Here is a 20101-nt window from a genome sequence, read left to right as displayed (position 1 = left end):
AACTCAACACTGTTACTAATAACTATTGAGAATTTAGGATAGATACTATTGTCTTATACAGAGACACTTTCTAATATATAAAGCTGGAATAGATACTAGTAGGCCTACATACTGGAATAGATACCTACTAGTATCATCTAATTTTTTCTTACTTGTAAAAAAAAAAAAAAATCACAATTGCCAGTAACAAAAATCATACTAGTTTAAATACTTCCTACAAACATAAATGTTTTGTCCGATTTAAAATCATTAACGCTATTATTAACCGACTACATTCTCTCACGGTATTTACAGGTTTGGCGTCCTGTATGCATATTTGCAGTTCTTTGAAGCACGCCCGAGGTCACTGATCTCTCAGGAGCAAAACACCACATTCTTTTTTGTGTGCCCAGCAGTGCTGCTCTTTGACTTCTTTGCCCATATAAGGCAGGAGATACCATGGCAACCGTGGGCTTGAATAGCTGTGTCAAATCCCTCCGAACCCCTCCCGCCCCTCACACACACACACACACACTCCCTCACAGGCACGCGGCGCGCGCACTCTACTGGACACTGGCTCGCGCTCTCTCTTGTCCTTCTCAAGCCCGCGCGACTTTTGCACTCCCAAAAGCAGGTAGGTTAATTGAAATATTCCCGGGGTTTCGCCGCCGTTAACGACACGCTAGCTTAACATTCGAAGCGTCAAAGGTGAGCGGAAATAAAAACAGTGTTCGCCGAAGTCAGGAGTGAGGTATGTCGCTAAGCTATGGCTCCACCCCTCCCCCTGCTTGATGATCGCTGGAGGTTAGGCCGCATGCCTATTACTAGCTCTCATAAAAAATAAAAACAAGAAACAGGTCATTTAGCTCCGGATCACGGCGAAACCATTAACACAGGCTTACGTTAGGGTTTCACCCGTTTCGTTTTTGATTTAACGTTACTCGTTCAGCGCCACGGTTACTGTTAGAGGGACTCCAAAAGTCTGTCCTCATTTCACAACAAACAAGCGCAGAGACCACTTCCTTGAACATTCAGTATCGTGCTGCTATTTACCGAGATGTTTTTATTAGTATGTGATTTTTTTGTATACTTAAGAGGTTTATCTTTTGTAATATCAGTATTCTGCTCTTCATTACTTGGTCTGGCAAGGAATATCAAAAGGTTAGACATTTTTGTAAAATTCATTGCTAATCTACTCTGGCTACAAGTGAAATTATCAAAAAAATAATGTGTGTGGGGGTATATATATATATATATGTATGTGTGTGTGTGTGTGTGTGTGTGTGTGTAATCTGTATTATCTATACATTTAGTAAAGGGCACATTATATAGAGCAAAACTAGTTAACTGTCAGGGTGAAATATTCAGGGCAAGAAAAGTCATGGAAATAGGTGACACAAATGTTTTTTGTTAATTTGCCATTACTTATTAAGTGCTTTCTAGGCTAGTAATTACTTTTTTGAAGTGGAATTTAGATTTTAAAATTTCAGTAATAACAATAGAAAGACAGAGAAATTCAGTGGTCTGAAAGCGTGGAAACTCTGAACTGCTTGATCACAAGTGAAGAACAATTCCATGGTTTTGAGTAACTTCTTTTTTTTCTTCACAGGTCTTTGATTGAATTGGAAACTAGCTTCCAAATGACACGTTTTCCGAGGTGTAACTAAAGAAGCGGGAGCAAAAGGTGAATATGGTCAGTCAAGGAGGCAAAACAACATGCACAGCCTGCTGCATGAAGAACAAAGTTGACTGACTCAGACGATGATTGTCTGAGCCTAAATGTGTCAGACGAAGCTGTGGACAATTAGCAGATCTAACGGCCTTCATAGCTTCTCATTTTAGAACACACAGCTGTCAAAAAAAGGGGTCATCTGAAACTGTCTGTGCCAACAGCACGTTTGGGAGTATTTTTCCTCCTTGGTTGTGCTGAGAACTAAGCTATGGCCATGGTGAGAGGGGGGTGGGGAGATCCCAATGGGGAGACTAATGGACTTGGTGGTGACAAGGGTTACCTGAGGGGAGATGAGGATGACGGGTCACCACAAGGAGGCGGCAGCGACATGGAGGCCGGGGACGATGATAAAAGTTGTGTGGTGGACTGTGTGGTCTGTGGTGACAAGTCCAGTGGGAAACACTACGGTGTGTTTACCTGCGAGGGTTGCAAGAGCTTCTTCAAACGGAGCGTCCGGCGAAACCTCAACTACACCTGCAGGTAATGGAGGGAACTTCAGCGCTGTTTATGTACACGCTGTTTTCAGCATGTTAACTTCCGTCTCAACATTGAGCTTTTCTGGTTCTTTTCAGATCGAACCGAGACTGTCAGATTGACCAACATCACCGCAACCAGTGTCAGTACTGCCGTTTAAAAAAGTGTTTCCGAGTTGGAATGCGCAAAGAAGGTAACTGTCTATCCCGCTCGTCATGAAACCAGTCGGGAATGGCTTTCCGTCATTGTTTAATGCACACAGATTTAGTCAACTGATCCACTGATGTGTCAACATGTTATAGAATGTATAGTAAACAAAGGGGCTGATTCTGTCATAGACTGCATTTTTGAGCTCACAGTCTGTTTTTTGAAAGAAATCTCTTATGCTCACTGCTTAATTTATTCGACCAAAAAAATTATATTGTGAATATTACAATTTTAAAAAGCTGTTTTCTATTGAAATGTATTTTAAAATGTAATTTACTCCTAATTTACTTTTTGCATCATTACTCCAGTCTTCAGTGTCACATGATCTTTCAGAAATCATTCTAATATGCTGATTTGGTCCTCAAGTAAATACTATTATCTGTTAAAAAGTTGTGTTTCTTAATATTAGACATTATACATGTCTGCTGTCACTTTGATAAAAAATGAATGCATCTTTTGTGAATAAAAGAATTCATTTCTTTTAAAAAAAATCGTACTGACCCAAAACTTTTGAACAGTATTTCCTGGAGCACAGGTGCTTTAACTCTACTGAGTCTAGCGTAAATTATATACACAAATTGTGAGTTTGCAGTCTGAACTACTGAATATGACTGGGTGCCACAAATTTATGCAAAGACAATAATCAGTCTTTTTACTGCATTGTTTTTACGGACTACATGCAAAAACAAGCATGCCGCACAATTAGTGTAGTCCAGTTTACAAACATGACACTTAGGAACAGGTTCTTTTAATTAGACTCACAAGTTACTGGTTTGAATCAGTCTTACTAAAGTAATGGGTTGGTTAAGCAAAATGCTGCAGGAAACACTGTTTATATTTAATAGTTAAAGGGAAGAGAGAGCTGTACTTTATTTTAAGCCGACCCTGATGGTGTTTGTTTACCACATTTGCCAATGCGCGTGATGAAACTTGCATTGATGACCTATATATTTTAGGTTTTGCTTTTAAACTAGCTATATTGAACATTTTCATTGCTCATTTATAAAGTCTCTGGGGGTTTGACTTTAACAGTGTTTCCAGTTTCCTTTTTCATTTTTTGAGTGCTTGTGTAATCAGGAATTAGATGTTTCTAATCCCTTCAGACTCTGCCAGATGTTGCATGATAGCAAAAGAAAGGGGTTGTTAGAAGTTGGAAAAGGCGTCTATCAAGCATTTCAACTCCATCACGACTCTCCCCTTCTCTTCCCTCTCCCCCTTTAGCAGTTCAGCGTGGACGCATCCCACCTTCGCATTCGAGCCTCAGTCCATCCACGACTCCAGTGGGCGGTAATGCCGGGAGCGGGGTGAGCGAGTTCTACAACGGGCAGCCGGTGTCCGAGCTCATCTCCCAGCTCTTGCGGGCAGAGCCCTACCCCAACAGCCGCTACAGCCATCAGTACAGCCAGCAGATGCAGGGGGGCGGAGGATCGACCATGGGCATCGACAGCATCTGTGAGCTAGCTGCGAGACTCCTGTTTAGCACCATCGAATGGGCCCGAAACATTCCTTATTTCCCTGAGCTGCCTGTATCTGATCAGGTGGCCCTTCTGCGGCTCAGCTGGAGTGAACTGTTTATCCTTAACGCAGCCCAATCTGCCCTGCCCCTGCACATGGCCCCGCTGCTCGCCGCCGCGGGCTTTCACTCCTCTCCCATGTCTGCCGAGAGGGTGGTGTCCTTCATGGACCAGGTGCGCATCTTCCAGGACCAAGTGGAGAAGCTGACCCGCCTGCAAGTGGATACAGCAGAGTACAGCTGTCTAAAGGCCATAGCGCTCTTCTCACCAGGTGCGTCAGACACATTACTCTGATTAAACTGCATTTAACCGAACACAATTGGATCAAAGAAGGTGTAATACATCTATGTTACATCCAAAATGGTAGAGAATAATAATGAATAGAATAATGAATAATGAGAATAATAATGGCAGTCAAGTTTCTTGCTACTTAAAACTACTGGCACCCCTCTACTGGATAAGAGAAAATCTCTGCTTTCCTTAATGTTTCTTAGATGCATTTTGAAGCATCTTTATACCCAACATATTGTTAGGAATAAGGCAAATTTAATAAATAAATAAATTCATTATTTAGAACTTATATTCTTAATATAACTTAATATTCTTTTTTTTCCCTGTACTATCATGTTTTTATTTTGAGTTTTTAATTTATATGCTTCAAACATTTGGAGAATGTATGTGCCCTTGGAAAATAACCTATGCAGGGCTGCAATAGTTTATTTATATATATATATATATATATATATATATATATATAAATATATTATATATATATATAAATATATTATATATATATATATATTATTTGATCATATATTTAAATACATTTACAGAATTTCACACATATATTTAAAATGTTTTTTTCCTCAGATCAAAGTTTATTTTACAAAGAAAATTTGCTGGAATACAAAATAATTACTGGAGATTATACAGTTGTAATATAATTCCAAGACGGCCATAAATTCATAAAAACCTCTGTCTGTTTATTTGTAAAGCATTCTTCCAATTTCTCCAAAACTTGCTAGCCAGCTAGATAATTTTTCCTTGGTGTTCCTTTAAGTTTCGGCAGACTGTGCAACCAAATGTTTGTTACTAAAGCATAATAACAAATGTAAGAAATGACTGGTCATCACCTGGCCACAAAGTCTGGTCACCCTTCCACTATCCAACATTTGCATATGATTGGTCATGAAACAGCAGTTTCCCGCATCTTATTCTCACCCTATTAACTAAGAATAATCAATCAATGTTTGTAATTATGTAGTAATTACAGACTTAATTATTCATTACAGTCCATCTTACAGATATCTAATCTAATAAAAAAATTCCACATACACCTGTACTAATCTTTATTGTTGAGCCCTGCATCATACTTTACAAGTTGAGTTACACAAAATCTAGTTTGAAACCTGTAAGTAATATCTGCTGTTGCTCATGTTTATCTTTAGATGCGTGTGGGCTGACAGACCCAGCTCATGTGGAAAGCCTGCAGGAAAAAGCTCAGGTGGCCCTGACCGAGTACGAGCGCATGCAGTACCCCGGACAGCCCCAGCGCTTTGGACGGCTCCTTCTGCGACTGCCCGCTCTGAGGGCGGTGCCCGCCAGCCTCATTTCTCAGCTCTTCTTCATGCGCCTTGTGGGGAAAACGCCCATTGAGACGCTCATCCGTGACATGCAGCTGTCTGGCAGCTCCATCAGTTGGCCGTATGCTCCAGGACAATAATCATGATCAGATGTGACCACAGAACCAGTCTGGAAGTCTCGGTCTGAATTATTTTTTTTAAAACTACACATTCACATCTGATATTGACTGTATTACCTAATGCAACAGGGTCAACAGTAATAGGGTGAATTCAGTAGTACATTGCAGATGGCGTGATTTATGTTCTGTGAACTGTTTTATGATGCCCAGAAGCGTTCTTTAAAATTACTTGAGAAATACTGGTTATCTGCCAGCCAAAGGTAAGATGTTAGGTACAGTTTAATCACCAGTTATTAGTTATTGCGTGAAAATTGGTTAAGACCACTGATCTATATAATGCTCGTTCTTATATGCACTCTATCCACTGATCTAAATAATTCGTTGTTACGACGACTTATTGTTCCCTTGTTTAAATAAATCGGGGACACGTTGAACTAATTCCCTCCCTCATTTTGATTTAACGAATTACAACGTGGCCACAATATATTAAAATGAGGGAACAAATTAGTAAAACGTGCTGAGATATTAATTCGTAGCCACGAAACAATATTCACCTGAATATTCACCAATTCACAAAAATATAGGTCTTTAGCATTCACTATTTAATTAATAGTATCAAACTGTTTTTCTTACCTGTGAAGATGGCTCTTCAGTGAAGGCCAACTAGTGTTCTTGTACAGCTTTTTATTCCTTTTGCAAAGAAATTGCCGTTTTAGTTAACGTTTTGGGGTTTTAACTAGCTATATCACTGATCTTAAGCTACACCTGCTGTTAGCCTAGAGACAGACACTCTCCAAGCTCCTCTCCCCAGTATCAAAGCAATTTTTAATAAGCAGGAAAAGTTTCCGACTTTAAACAAATACCCATTTAAATGCTTAGGGTGTTTGCGTTGTAAGAATGTACAGGGATACTTTAGATTTAAAAACGGTGTCTCATTAGGCAATGTTTTCTCAGTCAAATCCTCACTAGGGAATACCAATATGGCGGCGCGGTGGCTTCACTGTTTATGACGTCATGAGCTATCCAGTCATTCTATATAGATCAGTGGTTAAAACCCAAAACAACAAGCTCTGTCAGTTGGGTGTGAACATAAGTCACTTTGGACTGTCCCTGGAGACACCAGGAAATCAAGTCCCACTCATTCTCTGTTCTGCCCTGTCCTTGTGAACCAGAAAGCCTGAAGGAGGAGGAAGTAGACATGATGACATCCAAAAACCCAAACCGAAACAGTCAGAATTGGGACTTGAGCATTTGTTTTGCCAGTGATAACTACTTGGCATGTATTGTTTATCTCTTTTACCCTATCAATGCTAATGCATTTCTTTGAGGAGAGACTGAAATTTGCAAAAGCTAGTGCAAAGATTGGATTATGTTTTGTGAAATTTCCATTTGACAGAATACTTGCGGACTGTATTTTTACGTTGCGTTAAGATACAAACTTTTATCTTCAAGAATTATTCCTATTTCTATAACGCACATTTGAGATAAATGACAGATGAAGTAGTCATGGCTTATTTTTTCTCCCCCAGATAGAAACCAGTTAACATTCTTCATGGAAGTGGTGTTCATCTACATGCATAAGACGCCATGTCTTCTTATACATGGTTTCTATTCTGCTTTTATTATTTCATATACTAACCAGTTTATGCTAAACTGGTAATAGTCACATTATGTATTGTCGACCAAAAGAAATACCTCTACAGCCTGTTGAGACTCAAACGGACTTTGTCATTCACAGCTGTGTCAGTTTATTTCAAATATATCTACACACTTGAGCTGCTCACTTTACACTAAAGAGGAGTGATTGGATCTATCTGTCTGTTATGTGTGTTACGAAGGCTGTTTTTGGCAAGAAACTGGCACTTCCTGTTTTGTCTTTTGTGCTCTGGTGTGGCGTTTCACCGATGACAGCATGTTGTTTTGGCTCTAGTTGTGAGATGTAAGTTTTCTAGCCTTATCATACATCTGAATGACTAATATTACCTCATATTTAGGCCTTGAAACATATCAGGCGGTCTAATATACATAAACGCATCAAAACGGCAACATGTACAGTTTTCATTTTAATATCTTTGTCTTTTTAAATACTTGTGTATGACAGCTTGATTAAACAAAAGTATCATACATGGAGTTGTGTGCTTATGAGACTTTTTTGCCTGTTACCTATCAAATTACAAAGGACATGTTTCCTATTGGAGTTTTTACATTCAAATTGCAACGATCATTGAATTCTACAGGAACATTGAAAATATTTACAATACCTTTTGCAACTTTACAGACAACTTGCCCGGCTTATAAAAGCCTATACCGACAGCGATGTATACATTGGACGTGCATACATGTGTACAGTCTCAAACAAAGAAATCCTGAGGATCAGAGACATTAGTCTTCTCTCTCCTTGTAAAGCCTCTGTCATAATTTTTCACTAGTTGCTTGATATGACACAGTTCCTGCCTTAGCTTCTTACACCGGAGCTTCTTAGCCTGGTATTCTGGAGACTATGAGAAAAGATATGGGCATTAGGGATCTACAGACAAACACAGTGACTAAAGGCCTGTTCACACCAAAGACGATAACTATAACAATAAAGATATAGTTCTAAAAATCTTTCACTAGTGTGGACGCTAGTATAGTTATTGTTCTTGGTGTGAACAGGCCTTAAATTTATTAGTGCCTAATAATGATGTGTAAAAACTGATCTGTATTGAGAAATATTTTTCTTTACCCGCTTCAGATCCTTTAGTCGATTATATTCATCAGCTACAGCCTGTTATACAAAGACAAAAGATATGGGTTGTATTGAGTTTATATCATACTTCATACACCAAAAAGGACTTAACACAGCAATGCCATAGAATAACCATTTTTGGTTTAATTTATTTTTTCTTTATTAATGTTTTGTGTTGCCTACCTGGAACTTGGTGGACTCCTCATGGAGGGTGTCTAGCTCTCGGCTCAGTTTATTCATTTGATCACTGATATCATCCATTTCTGCACAAAGGTTCTTGTAAACGGCGAGGGTGAAATCAAACTGTTTCTTGTACTGTCTGCGCTGTTCGTCTGTTGAAATTTCTGAATAAGAGCTGTGGCATAAAAAAAGAAAATCAACAAGTAACAAGCGATCTTGCAAAGCATTCTGCTCTTAAAGTAATCAGGCTTTTAGAGCAGCACAACATGAAGGATAATTAAGAAGTATTCCTGATGGAAACTCACTCCTCCATCTCAGATGTGTATAATTCAGTGGCTGAATCTCCACCAGTGGTGTAGCCTGTCTCACAGAGAACATCCTCAACCTCGTACGTTTCCGGTTTCTCTTGCACTGAGCTGCTTTGCACCTCAACCTCCTCTACAGGGCTGGAGCTCATCCACCGATTCTGGTACAACGGCTCCGGGGAGCAGCTGTTCACGTTCTCAGAATACCTTTAAAACAAAATGCAACGAGAATAAAACTAGTGTGCATTTGTAAGAATTTCTACTCCTGATATAAAGGAAAGGAGGCCGCACTCACGCGTTGCCTTTGTACGCAGCCTCGCTGTAGACGCTCACTGTTCCCTCAGTGTAGGAGGTGAAGCTGTTGTCTGCTTTCAGGTGAGGTGAAGCCTTCTCTGATAAAACCACAGTGGGGGTGTATTGAGTGTTTCGCTGGAACATACAATGTATAAGTGTTAATGGAGCCAGAGAATTAAATCAATTTGACTCTCAGACTAAAACTACAAAATGACCCAAGCAACAGGCGCCCACTGATGGGAAACGAGACCAGACCGGAGGACGATCAGAGATAACATTGCAGATGTCTCTGAACAATACTGTATCTTAAGAGGCCACTTGAGAAGTTGTACATCACACAATACACCAAGACACTGTAAATCCGTCACAACACAATTATCCCACCCTCGTGCACATGCTTCCTCTAATGAAGCGTGATTGTTATAGCTTTCAGGAAACACTTGATGAGTGCTGTACATGGCACTGCCTGTGGCTGACAAACAACATCTGAGGTCATTTCTGGGAAAGTCACTGCATATTCCAAGAATTTGGAATAACCAAGTTTGGAAGCTCACCTCACAGTGAACCAAATAAAATAAACTTGATCTGTAAGTGTCTTTTAGTGAAAAATGTGTTATGTATACTATATGTATTTATTTCTCATAATTACACCAGATAGCAAGTTTAGGCCTACATTTAGATGAAAATATCACTTAATGGTCATGCTGTATCCATAAAATCTATAAAAATCCGTTAAATCTCTGCCTATATCAACCATAACTATACTATTACTATAACTGGCAACGCAAGTTATCAGTGACTGTCGAGAGGTCACAATTTGCTTACCGACCTTTATTCAGTATTCATTATGACGATAGTATAAAAGCTATTCCCTTCTTCAGAATCATTGTAAATCAGTGAATGATTAACAAAAACAATGCAGGTCATGTGATTGATTTCATTGTATGGCACTGGTGGTGACTGGTGTCACAGGTTTAGGCTACACTATATTCAAATAATGTGGTCCACAAATTCAATTCGTTAAACCTTCTCAAAATATATTACCATAGTCAAAATAAATGAATACATTTATAAATTAATGAATTAAATTAAAATATAAAATATTTTAAACTTTTAAATTTTAAGAAGAATTCTGAAAAAAACATGGTTTCCACAAAAAATATTCAGCAGCAAATCAGCATATTAGAATGATTTCTGAAGGATCATGTGACACTGAATGAGTAATGATGCTGAAAATTCAGCTTTGCCATCAGAGAAATAAACTACATTTAAAATACATTACAATAAAAAAGTCATTTTAAATCAATATTTTTAATCAAATAAATGCAGCCTTGGTGAGCATAAGCCTTGGTGACAGGTGTTTTTTCTTCTTTTTTTTCGTGACAATTTCTCATATCACAGATATTTAGCTGCCTATAGTAACATAAGGCATAAGACAATTAAATAACCAAGTTTATGTTCAACTTTAAATTGTGAACAGATGATCCATGCAAATACAGTCCTACACAGAATGTTTCGCAAAAAAACAAATTTCATAATACATTACCGCAGACTACATCTTGTGAAATTTACTCACCCAGTCTTGTGAATTCTGGCTCCTGTCTGTTCTGAGGATAGGTGGTTCCTCCCAGTAGATATTAGGTTTGCCATGATGCCATATTTTGCTTCGAGTCTTATAGGCAAAATAGGCTGCAACAGCCAGAGCAATCATGACAAACAGCCCACAAACCAGAGCCACAGCCTAAAATTCAGCAGAAACACTTGTTTATAAAAAGATTCATGTAGCATTCATGTGACACTAGACTGCAAAAAAAATATTTTCTTTCAGAGTAAAAATCTCAACATTCTTAAATCAAAGATACATTTATTTGACAAGTATTAACGGGATAGTTCCCCAAAAATGAAAATTCTGTCATTAATTACTAACACTCATGTCACTGCTGGGTGCAAAAAAGAACATAATTTACCACTTTTTTTACAAAATATTAATCTCTATTTAAGATTAATATAGTAAACAAAGTGGTAAATTATGCTTTTTGTTTGTTTGTTTTTTTGCGCCAACAAAGCACTGGCGTCGCTTCATAAAATGAAGGTTAAACCACTGGAGTCACATGGATTACTTTTATGTCTGTACTACCTTTCTGGGGCTTGAATGTGGTAGTTGCGTAGCTGTCAATGGAGGGACAAAAAGTTCTCAGATTTCATTAAAAAGATCATCATTTGTGTTCCGAAGATGAACAAATGTGGGTGAGTAATTACTGACAGAATATTCATTTTTGGGTGAACTATCCCTTTAAGCCTTGTTTTCTGAAATGAATTATGAAACTTAAGTGAGTTTATACTTAAAACAAGAAAAAATATCTGGAAATGGGGTAAGACAAACATAATTGAAAGCAAATAAGTTTTTTTTTTCTCACCCCATTGGTAGATATATGTTATTGTTTTAAGCACAAAGTCACTTCTTCTTCTTTCAGAAAACAAGACTTCAAGTAATTGTATGTTAACTTTGTTTAGAAAATATATATTTTTTCCATTGTACAGTGAGAATTGTGTCTTGTCAAACTGACCTCCTCAGGATCCATGAAGCAGTAGTGATAGAGATATCGATTAAAGGATGGATATGCACCCGGGAAGCCTGTGCCGACTCCAGCGCTGATGCTGGGATTCCCTAATGAGGTCTGACACATCATCAGGATCGGGTTGTACAAGATGCTTTGTGAACTCTGGGCCATGGGATTCACCCCAATGACGAATATGATGTCTATAATACACTGAAGAATCGCCAGAACCACGTCCACCACAAAAACCGTCAGGTAAAACGTTTTTCCGCGCACACACCATAACTTTGAGAAACTAACCACTAAGATGGCCAAAGATACTACAAAATTAAGGGCTGCCATTGAGATCATGGCTGACTTTGCTGAGTAGGGTGTCATGTAAGAGCTTTGATAGCCATAGGTTCCTCCATAATACCCAGATCCCATGCCATAGCCCCCAGATCCAGCAACATAGGCCCCGATACTGCCCTCGTAGCCATGCATGTCCCAAACTAGAGTGGAAGCAACACAGGCAAAAATAACAAAACAGAGCAGAGCAGTCAGTCCCTCCATAGTTTTCACGATGCCAGGTGGTGAGAACCATCTGTAGAAGTGCTGAGGGTTTCCCTCAGTTTGAGGAGCATCAGGCACTGAAGAGAACAAGCCATACTCGCTCCTTTGAGAGTAGAAACTTCTGGATGTGTACATATTTGATGGGGCAATGTAGTGCGGACTGTACTGAGGTGGGCTGTCATACTGCTGTGTTTCATACATGATTCATGAGAGAATCTGAAAAGAGAAAATGAGATCAAATTTAGATCATAAGATCATCTGGGTACAGTGCTAGCTATGTAGCTTTCTGAAGCCAAAAAAGAGCTGCTGTCATTTATTGTTTTACATTTTAATCTCCTAAAACTATATGGACTAATAGCACTCTTATAGTGGTATAAGAAGAGCAATTATTTTTATTGTTAACTAAAAATATTAAAATACTTGAATTGAAATAAAGCTAAAATCAAATAAAAAATAAAAATGAAAAAGTTCAACTTAAACTTAAAATTAGAAATGTTGCCTTGGCAACAAACTGAAATAAGTTTAAGTGAAGTATACAAATTATTAAAACTAAAATTGAAATAAAATATAGAAATAAGCACAAAGCAAATATTAAAATATAGTAAAAGAACACTGAGACCACATTTCCACTTGACACAAATCTGATGCCCTCAGTTAACACCCACATATTCTCAATTATACATCTGATAATCATTTAATCCCAGTTTATAAAAGTAATCAGACATCACTTCTGATTGGTCAATACTGTGCTCCAATAAAACCCGCACTTGAGAAAGTGATATTGCTTTTATATAACAGTTCAGTAAGTTGATATTGATCAACATACATTGTAGACACAATATTGCTAGTTACTTTGTCTATTTTGCGAAACGATTTCACAATGGGACAAAGCATTAGCCTGTCTGTCTCCAGAGCTATTCACAGCCTTACAGAATCGGTAAGTGTTTTTTAAAGAATTGGTTTAATGAATGATTCAGTGACTAACTCATAAAACCATTCACTTGTTATGTTTCTGAATGAATCATTGTGATTGAAGGAATCATTTGAATGAACGATTCAATGACTCACTCACAAAGACAGTCACTTGTTCAATGTAACCTGCAGAAAGAGTCAATGAAAAATCTCTATCACTAATATACAGACCGACAATCTAGAACACGCAAACAAATACAAAACAAAACATCTAAAATGATATAAATGTGATACAAACAGCTAAAAGTATACATTTTATCACTACTCGTAAAGCTACAGGAACATTTAAGATGGAACACACCTCTTCATTGCACTAACAACGTTCTCACTCTGGTAGAGTCCATCTTAAAACAACACTCCCTTCATCAGGCTACTGCAATTCAGGCGAGATGCTCTGAATAATTCAGAGAAACATGAACAGATGCAGTCATTGGGGGTTTCCATGCTGTAAGTTTTCTTCTTCACGTTTCTGTTGCATCCCCCAAGAGCTATTTACAGTCATTATATGTGAATAAAAGAGGTGAGGAGTTGTACCACTAACCGGAATATCATACCCTCTTAGTTAATTATGCTTTGGATAGAGGCTGAGCTGCACACCTGTGGTAACTTGAAAAGAGTGAATAAATAATTCAAGAGCTGAAACTCAACCTAGCCAGCTTCATAGAGCCTCACAGGTGCATGTTGAATGGGCAGCTATTCTAGAATAAAATAAAAAATAAAAAAACAAGCAGGAGAAAGCTTTTTTTTTTTCAACATTGAATATAACTGTACAACTTTCCTCCTGAAAATAAACAGCTATTATTTTAGATTGTTCCGATCATATAGCCGTCACAACATCTCATCGGTGACATCGGAAGATTCACAAAGTACTAGATGTCAGTGTTTTTGTACTGACTACAATCCATTCTAAAAAAAGTCTATCATTTTGCAGTAAATAAATGTTGCATAAAACATTATGTAACTTACCGTAACACAACAGCCACTGATCTTTTCCTTGTTTTCCTTAGTCCAGCTTTTCAAAGCTTGACAGTTTTTTGTCAAGTATTGTTTAGTGTTTGAGTTTATCCGTTTGATGTGAATACCTGTGACAGCTGCTGCTCATGGTGATTTGTGTGGAAGACCTGGGCCTGAAACTCTAAACCCGTTGTTACTGACACAATCAGTCTTATTGGCTCCTCAGTAGGTCGAAAGTTAAGGTGGATAGAGAAGCTGAGTTAATGATTGTTAATCTTCTAAAGTGTTTTAAAGCAACAGTCCAAGTCTGATTTCAGGCCATTTTGTTTTCTATAAAATAGGATTACAATTTTAAGAGCCATAAAAACAGTTGCAGTAAAAAAAAACAAAAAAAAAAAAAACATGATCTGTGAAAGTAACGTTTGTAGATTAGTTTAAGCCAAATGGCCTAATTTCTTTTTGTGTAATTTGTAAACATAATAATACAATAGAGGAATCTTAATTATACAGAATAAATCATATTTTAGTAATTTAGTATTTTAGTAAAATCTTTTAGTAATTGCTGTCCTTTGCAGTGGAATTTTGATCAAAATCACGAATCCTCATCTTGATGTGGCTTAGTTTTGCTTTTAGATATTCACACCGTTCCTTCTTCTCCAGAAAGTAGGGATCCTTGGGGAAGTTAAAATGAACAGCATTAAATAATTAGGCTACATCTCTTGTTTCTCACTTAGTTTTTGAAGCATTTTAAAGTCAAGAGTTGACTTACGTTCTTTTTTTGCTCATATGTTTTCAGTAAGCCATTGATTCTCATTCTCTCCTAAGTAAAACATCCACAAACAATTGAAACAACTGTAATACAGAGACAATCCAAACGACTCTAATATGACGTCTCACCTCAGGGTGTCTCTTGTTATTGATGAGTCGGCTCATCATGGTGTCTAATTCCTGAAACTTCATTAATGTGGCTGTGATCTCTCTGTGCAGTTCCTTGTACTCCTGGTATTGGTCATTAAAGACTGCTTTGTATTGCTCTCTGTCTTCTATTGAATGAATTTCAGGATATTTTCTGTTTAAAAAGAAATGTAAAAATACAATAAAAAAATCATAGAATCCAATGCAAGGATTGAGATAAGGGGTTTTGCCTACACATGGTGCATTTCAAAGTAAATACCCAGAAACGGCAGCATGAATCAAACAACACCACATTACACATTATCCATAAAGCTGTTAAAAGCCCTTTCTAAGGTTGTCTACATATATAACAATTGGTTTTAAACCATTTATAACACCTGTTAAGTTTGTTTGTCCTAAATATATCATTTATTTTTATAAGACCAGAAATACACAATGAAGAATACTAACATTATAAAATCAGCGATGACTCTGGGTTTAGGAATGTGTCCAATTGGAATAGCTCCAGTTAAAATCTTTCGCTCTTCAGCTCTCTCTGAGACATAAGCCAGTCTGCTCTCATTCGCAAAGCTTTGATCCATTTCATCTTTGAATGAAATTTTCTTGGATCTGGTCGAGGAGCTGCCCATATTGGATGTGGATTTCAGAGTCTGCTGCTGTAACTGAAAGATAACAGCCATTGCAATTAGTTCAACTTGATAAGAATAGTGAGAATTTTGTGGAAACCGGAAATTTCATTTGTTAGTTAAAAGTGAAGCAAAAACCCTGTGATCACTATTATAGCGTTTTTATGAGGTTAAAGGGTTAGTTCACCCAAAAATGAAAATTCTGTCATTACTCACCCTCATGTTGTTCCAACCCCGTAAGACCTTCGTTCATCTTCGGAACACAAATTAAGATATTTTTTATTAAATCTGAGAGCTGGATCACTCCTCCATAGGCTTCTAAGACATTATAACTTGCTGGCCCAGAAAATGTATTAAAGACATCATTAATATAGTCCAAGTGACTTAAGTCAATCTTAAGTTTATAAAGCGACGAGAATACTTTTTGTGCGCAAAACCCCCCAAAAATAACGACTTTATTCCACTATTCATTTCCTTCTCTCTGGGCCTCGAGATGCACGTCACACGCATCACACACATGACCAGCGTCGGCCAATAGTGAGCCTACGTGTGATGTGCAACACAGATGCGCTGCGCAGCGCAGTTATACTACGTGAAAAAACTCGAGGCCCAGAGAGAAGGAAATGAAAAGTGGAATAAAGTCGTTATTTTTGGGGGGTTTTGCGCACAAAAAGATTGAGCCACTGTAGTCACTTGGACTATTTTAACGATGTAAAATGATGCATTTTCTGGGCCAGCAAGTTATAATGTCTTAGAAGCCTATGGAGGAGTGATCCAGCTCTCAGATTTAATCAAAAATATCTTAATTTGTGTTCCGAAGATGAACAAAGGTCTTACGGGGTTGGAAGAACATGAGGGTGAGTAATTACTGACAGAATTTTCATTTTTGGGTGAATTAACCCTTTAAGAACCATTCAAATGTCTCTTATGCTCCCCAGGCGTTTATTTATTTTTTAAAATAGTAAAAACATTTCCAATTATTATCAATGGTAAAACAAATTGTGCTGCTTAATATTTTAGTGGGAACTGCAATACATTTTTTTAGGGATTCTCTGATAAAAAAAATAACGTTCAAAAGAAATCTTTTGTAACTTTATAAATGTATTTTGGTAATTTAGTTTATTTATTTTTTCTTACAGACTCCATACTTTTGGGCAGTGATTTAAAATGTGCATATACCTGGCTGTTCAGCTGGCTGGTCATGGCCTTCCTCTGACGGCGGGCGGCTTCATGCTTCCACATTTTAAGGCATGCCAGGAAGCTTATGAAGTACATGAGCAGGTTAATAAATATAAACGAAGTCCCAGCCATCTGACCCCCCTCAACACGACACAGATTAGACAGGACTGGGTTGACGCCAACCGTCATGAAGCAAAGCCCACCACGATTCAAATCATTCACGTAGACGATACCCGCTGTCATGTACAACAACGAAAGGACTAGGTTCATAACAGCCTCGGTGAGAGGCCACCATTTGGAATCCAGAAGGATCGTTCGGTAATACATTGTTAATCCCAAAACCATCAGGATAACGGTGAGCATCCATGAGAGTCCAACAATGACCAACACAAAGGTTGTCATTGGTCCAGTGTAACGGTATCCTTTCACATCAGTGAATCCATAATTTGGCCTGTAATAGTTGGACCACTCACTGTCTCTCTGAATATAGGCACATACACAGGCAAAAACCATCCCGCCGAATACAAGTTGAAGGCCAGCGAGCAGCCTTAAGAGGCCAGGCCAAGACTTCAGGTAGGAGTATTTTAACTGGTATACTTCTAACTTCTCAGCGTAGTACTCTGCCGGATGGATACTGGTCAGTTCGGAATCAAGGGTGTCATATGTGTACCCCACTGAACCTGGGGGGAAGTTTGGCTTGAGGTCACCAGAAAGCGCATCCCAATGTTTTCTGTCCAGCGATGGAGAAACAGGCGGACTACATCTTGTGCCGTTAGGTAGTATTTTAAATTCCCCTGAAGATGTTGAAAGTGATTCAGAATCTGCCCTCTTCCATTTCTTCAACATACCAGTCCATGGTTTCAGAAAGATGCTTTTTTTAGTCTTCTCAGCTTCCATGTTTTCCTTCTGCTTGGCTGAACCACCCTTATCATGAGAAGAGAAGCTTGAGTCCTCATTGTCATCATCATGAATTTTTGTAGGATCCTCCTCCGCATGTGCTCTGTTGAAATCTTCACTTTGAGAGGACGAGACGTCATCTGAATATAATCTACTGAGGTCCGTCATTTTGTTGTAGCTGGTGAGGAAATCAGGGTCTAGTACACAGTCATCTTAGAGAACTCTATCAAACTAAGAACAAGACCTTTTTATTGTAATCTCACTTCACAAGTTATCATTCACAAAAATATTCAAAATTGTATGAATTATGAATAATAACAAAACATAACTTATGCCTATGTTGTGTTTGAGAAGCTGGTGTAAGCATTTTAGTAATCCAGTCCAACAGCTTCACCAACTAGACTTTGCTGATGGTCTTTTCAGCAGGTCCGGTTAAAAGTAGTATTTGCAATCAAAGTGCATCGAGTACAGTCATAAACATACTCGTATAGCCTATACACAACAGTTTCTGATTATCAACTGTAAGCTGAACTTTGCTCTCTTAAGCATTTGTTCTGTAAAACATCAGAAACATCAGACAAACAACAACAAGAATGCTCACCTTGTTGTCAGTACAGACTGATTTGCTGTTAGTGAGTGTGGCTGTGTTAAAATGGCTTCAGAAAGTAAAAAGTGAGTCAGAAGCACTGTGGCAGGAAGCCGGAGAGGAGATTAAACATTAAACCTGCAGAGGCCAAGTCTGGTGACAGACACAGGCTGGCATTCAACTACCTGCTGCTGCCAATGAATGTTTCCCCACAGAAACTGGACTTGATAACATTCCTGAAACCCTCGAAGGAAATTATCCAAAACGACTGATATTATTTCACCGGAATCATGTAACTACTTTAAAATGTATTAATTGTGTCGTGTTTAGCCATCGCGTCTTTTTCTGTTACTCAGCACCTAATCACTAGAGGGCAGTAGATGAGTATTGACCAGCATAGTTCCTCATGAATCAATGTACGGCAAGCTACATTTAATGGATATGTGTTGTTACTTGTGTTGTCTGTAAAAAGAATTTCACTCCTCCCATATGAAGAAATGCATAAGCTGTCTCAATGATAGTCAGCAGGAAAAAGAGGAAATATGTTGCACAGTTATACAGATTTTTCATGTGAACACAGAAGCAGTCAGTCTATTTACTGTTGATGTTGCTTTGCATTTGGTAACTGACTACATTCATTTTTAAGGGCTGTACAAACACTCTTATCACTGTGGAGAAGGAATGCTTTATCAGTAATTTGTCCTTTAGCAAAATAGATCAAAATAGATCATGAGGCCTGTGAATTATATTTCAATACTCCTGTAGGCTATGATTTCACGTTTCTTATTTTAACCTCAAAAACTTTAGATGAAGGCCTAATAATTGAGAAATACTCATTAGATTAATAAACAAACATCATGACATCTTGCATGTTTGAATTGGTAAAATATTGGTAATTCCAAATGAATATGGAAGAAAATGGCAAGTCGTTGAACAATTTAAATAGTTCAAAAGTTCATTCAAAAATTTAAATACTCCATTTGGGCTCCTCAGATTGCAAGACTGGTGAAATCCTGTGGAGAACCTAAAACTTTAGGGTCCCTTAAATGTCCTATTATGTGCTTAATGAGCTCCAGTACATATTGTCTCTCATATTTATTTATTTTAGGTTACTGGAGGAGTCTTTCAACTTCTTGTAGAAACTTATGGACACCTGCCCTTTTTAAAAGGGGGCCTAGAGGTTCTCCAGAGGGTTTTGCAAGTGTGGCGATCTGAGGAGCCACAAATTACCAGAACACTTTAAATGGTATTCAGCTATAATTACATAAATCTGTAATAAATTTCAATGGTCATCAATCATTCTGTGTTCTGTTAACGATATGTGTCTGAATTCACCTTGGAAAATGGCCTAAGGGCCGTTTTTGTCCCAAGACAGTTGCCTGTGGTTTATCTTCATTCCTCTTCAATTAAATGTTTATGAGGTCCGCTCCACTGTTAATGGGCATATGTCTTGCTCTCACATGCTGTCATTACCAACTTGATGTGGCCCATTTTCTTCTCTCTTTTGGGATTGCCTCGAATGTCCCTGTGCACCATTCTCACACTTCAGAATCTAGGTCTGCCTCCTTCAGCACATCAAACACATCAAGAATATATATTTATTTTTATGAGGGATGATGCATTGCATATTGACTTAATTGCTAAGACAAGACGTTCACACGTTATTTAAAAATAATTGTGCTGGAAGTATGGTACTTTAATATCACTTATCCACAGAAGGCGGCTCTGGTAGGCTCCTTCATGTTTT

The 20101-nt window shown here is 38.0% G+C and overlaps 3 protein-coding genes across 7 annotated transcripts; 1 reads left to right on the top strand and 2 right to left on the bottom strand.

The window, feature by feature from the left end:
- Positions 1–495: 495 nt before the first annotated feature.
- nr2f6a (nuclear receptor subfamily 2, group F, member 6a) lies at positions 496–7738 on the top strand. 2 transcript variants are annotated; one of them, XM_084120405.1, is made up of 5 exons: positions 496–613; positions 1589–2191; positions 2284–2378; positions 3617–4177; positions 5355–7738. In XM_084120405.1, exons 2-5 carry the CDS (start codon positions 1920–1922, stop codon positions 5627–5629), a joined length of 1203 nt encoding a protein of 400 aa, XP_083976531.1. In that variant the 5' UTR covers positions 496–613; positions 1589–1919; the 3' UTR covers positions 5630–7738. The 2 variants fall into 2 exon arrangements, with proteins under 2 accessions (XP_083976531.1, XP_083976530.1); XM_084120404.1 differs by having other exon boundaries at positions 3614–4177.
- On the bottom strand, positions 6849–14794 carry LOC311087140 (occludin). 2 transcript variants are annotated; one of them, XM_084120402.1, is made up of 8 exons: positions 14164–14794; positions 11683–12441; positions 10692–10856; positions 9117–9250; positions 8822–9028; positions 8520–8691; positions 8334–8375; positions 6849–8106 (listed from the first exon to the last, which is right to left on the bottom strand). In XM_084120402.1, exons 2-8 carry the CDS (start codon positions 12424–12426, stop codon positions 7960–7962), a joined length of 1611 nt encoding a protein of 536 aa, XP_083976528.1. In that variant the 5' UTR covers positions 12427–12441; positions 14164–14794; the 3' UTR covers positions 6849–7959. The 2 variants fall into 2 exon arrangements, with proteins under 2 accessions (XP_083976528.1, XP_083976529.1); XM_084120403.1 differs by lacking the exon at positions 14164–14794 and adding an exon at positions 13499–14143.
- On the bottom strand, positions 14685–19668 carry LOC311087138 (MARVEL domain-containing protein 2-like). Of its 3 annotated transcripts, none has more exons than XM_084120397.1 (6): positions 18370–19668; positions 16872–18260; positions 15517–15728; positions 15049–15220; positions 14921–14971; positions 14685–14823 (listed from the first exon to the last, which is right to left on the bottom strand). In XM_084120397.1, exons 2-6 carry the CDS (start codon positions 17934–17936, stop codon positions 14704–14706), a joined length of 1620 nt encoding a protein of 539 aa, XP_083976523.1. In that variant the 5' UTR covers positions 17937–18260; positions 18370–19668; the 3' UTR covers positions 14685–14703. The 3 variants fall into 3 exon arrangements, with proteins under 3 accessions (XP_083976523.1, XP_083976525.1, XP_083976524.1); XM_084120399.1 differs by having other exon boundaries at positions 16872–17999; XM_084120398.1 differs by lacking the exon at positions 18370–19668 and having other exon boundaries at positions 16872–18359.
- Between the last annotated feature and the right edge of the window lie 433 nt (positions 19669–20101).

Source organism: Abramis brama (genome assembly GCF_963993115.1).
Source record: "Abramis brama genome assembly, chromosome: 7".
NCBI lineage: Eukaryota > Metazoa > Chordata > Actinopteri > Cypriniformes > Leuciscidae > Abramis > Abramis brama.
This window is presented reverse-complemented; position numbering and strand designations above follow the sequence as displayed.

Coding starts and splice junctions, on each gene's coding strand:
- nr2f6a (XM_084120404.1), top strand. CDS start 1,920: ATGGCCATGGTGAGAGGGGGGTGGGGAGATCCCAATGGGGAGACTAAT. Junction 2,379..3,613: donor AGTTGGAATGCGCAAAGAAG/GTAACTGTCTAT, acceptor CTCCCCCTTTAG/CAGTTCAGCGTGGACGCATC. Junction 4,178..5,354: donor CATAGCGCTCTTCTCACCAG/GTGCGTCAGACA, acceptor GTTTATCTTTAG/ATGCGTGTGGGCTGACAGAC.
- LOC311087140 (XM_084120402.1), bottom strand. CDS start 12,426: ATGTATGAAACACAGCAGTATGACAGCCCACCTCAGTACAGTCCGCAC. Junction 8,692..8,821: donor TACACATCTGAGATGGAGGA/GTGAGTTTCCAT, acceptor TTTATGCCACAG/CTCTTATTCAGAAATTTCAA. Junction 8,376..8,519: donor AGGAGTCCACCAAGTTCCAG/GTAGGCAACACA, acceptor TTTGTATAACAG/GCTGTAGCTGATGAATATAA.
- LOC311087138 (XM_084120397.1), bottom strand. CDS start 17,936: ATGACGGACCTCAGTAGATTATATTCAGATGACGTCTCGTCCTCTCAA. Junction 15,729..16,871: donor CCAGCCAGCTGAACAGCCAG/GTATATGCACAT, acceptor GTTATCTTTCAG/TTACAGCAGCAGACTCTGAA. Junction 15,221..15,516: donor GTCATCGCTGATTTTATAAT/GTTAGTATTCTT, acceptor CTTTTTAAACAG/AAAATATCCTGAAATTCATT.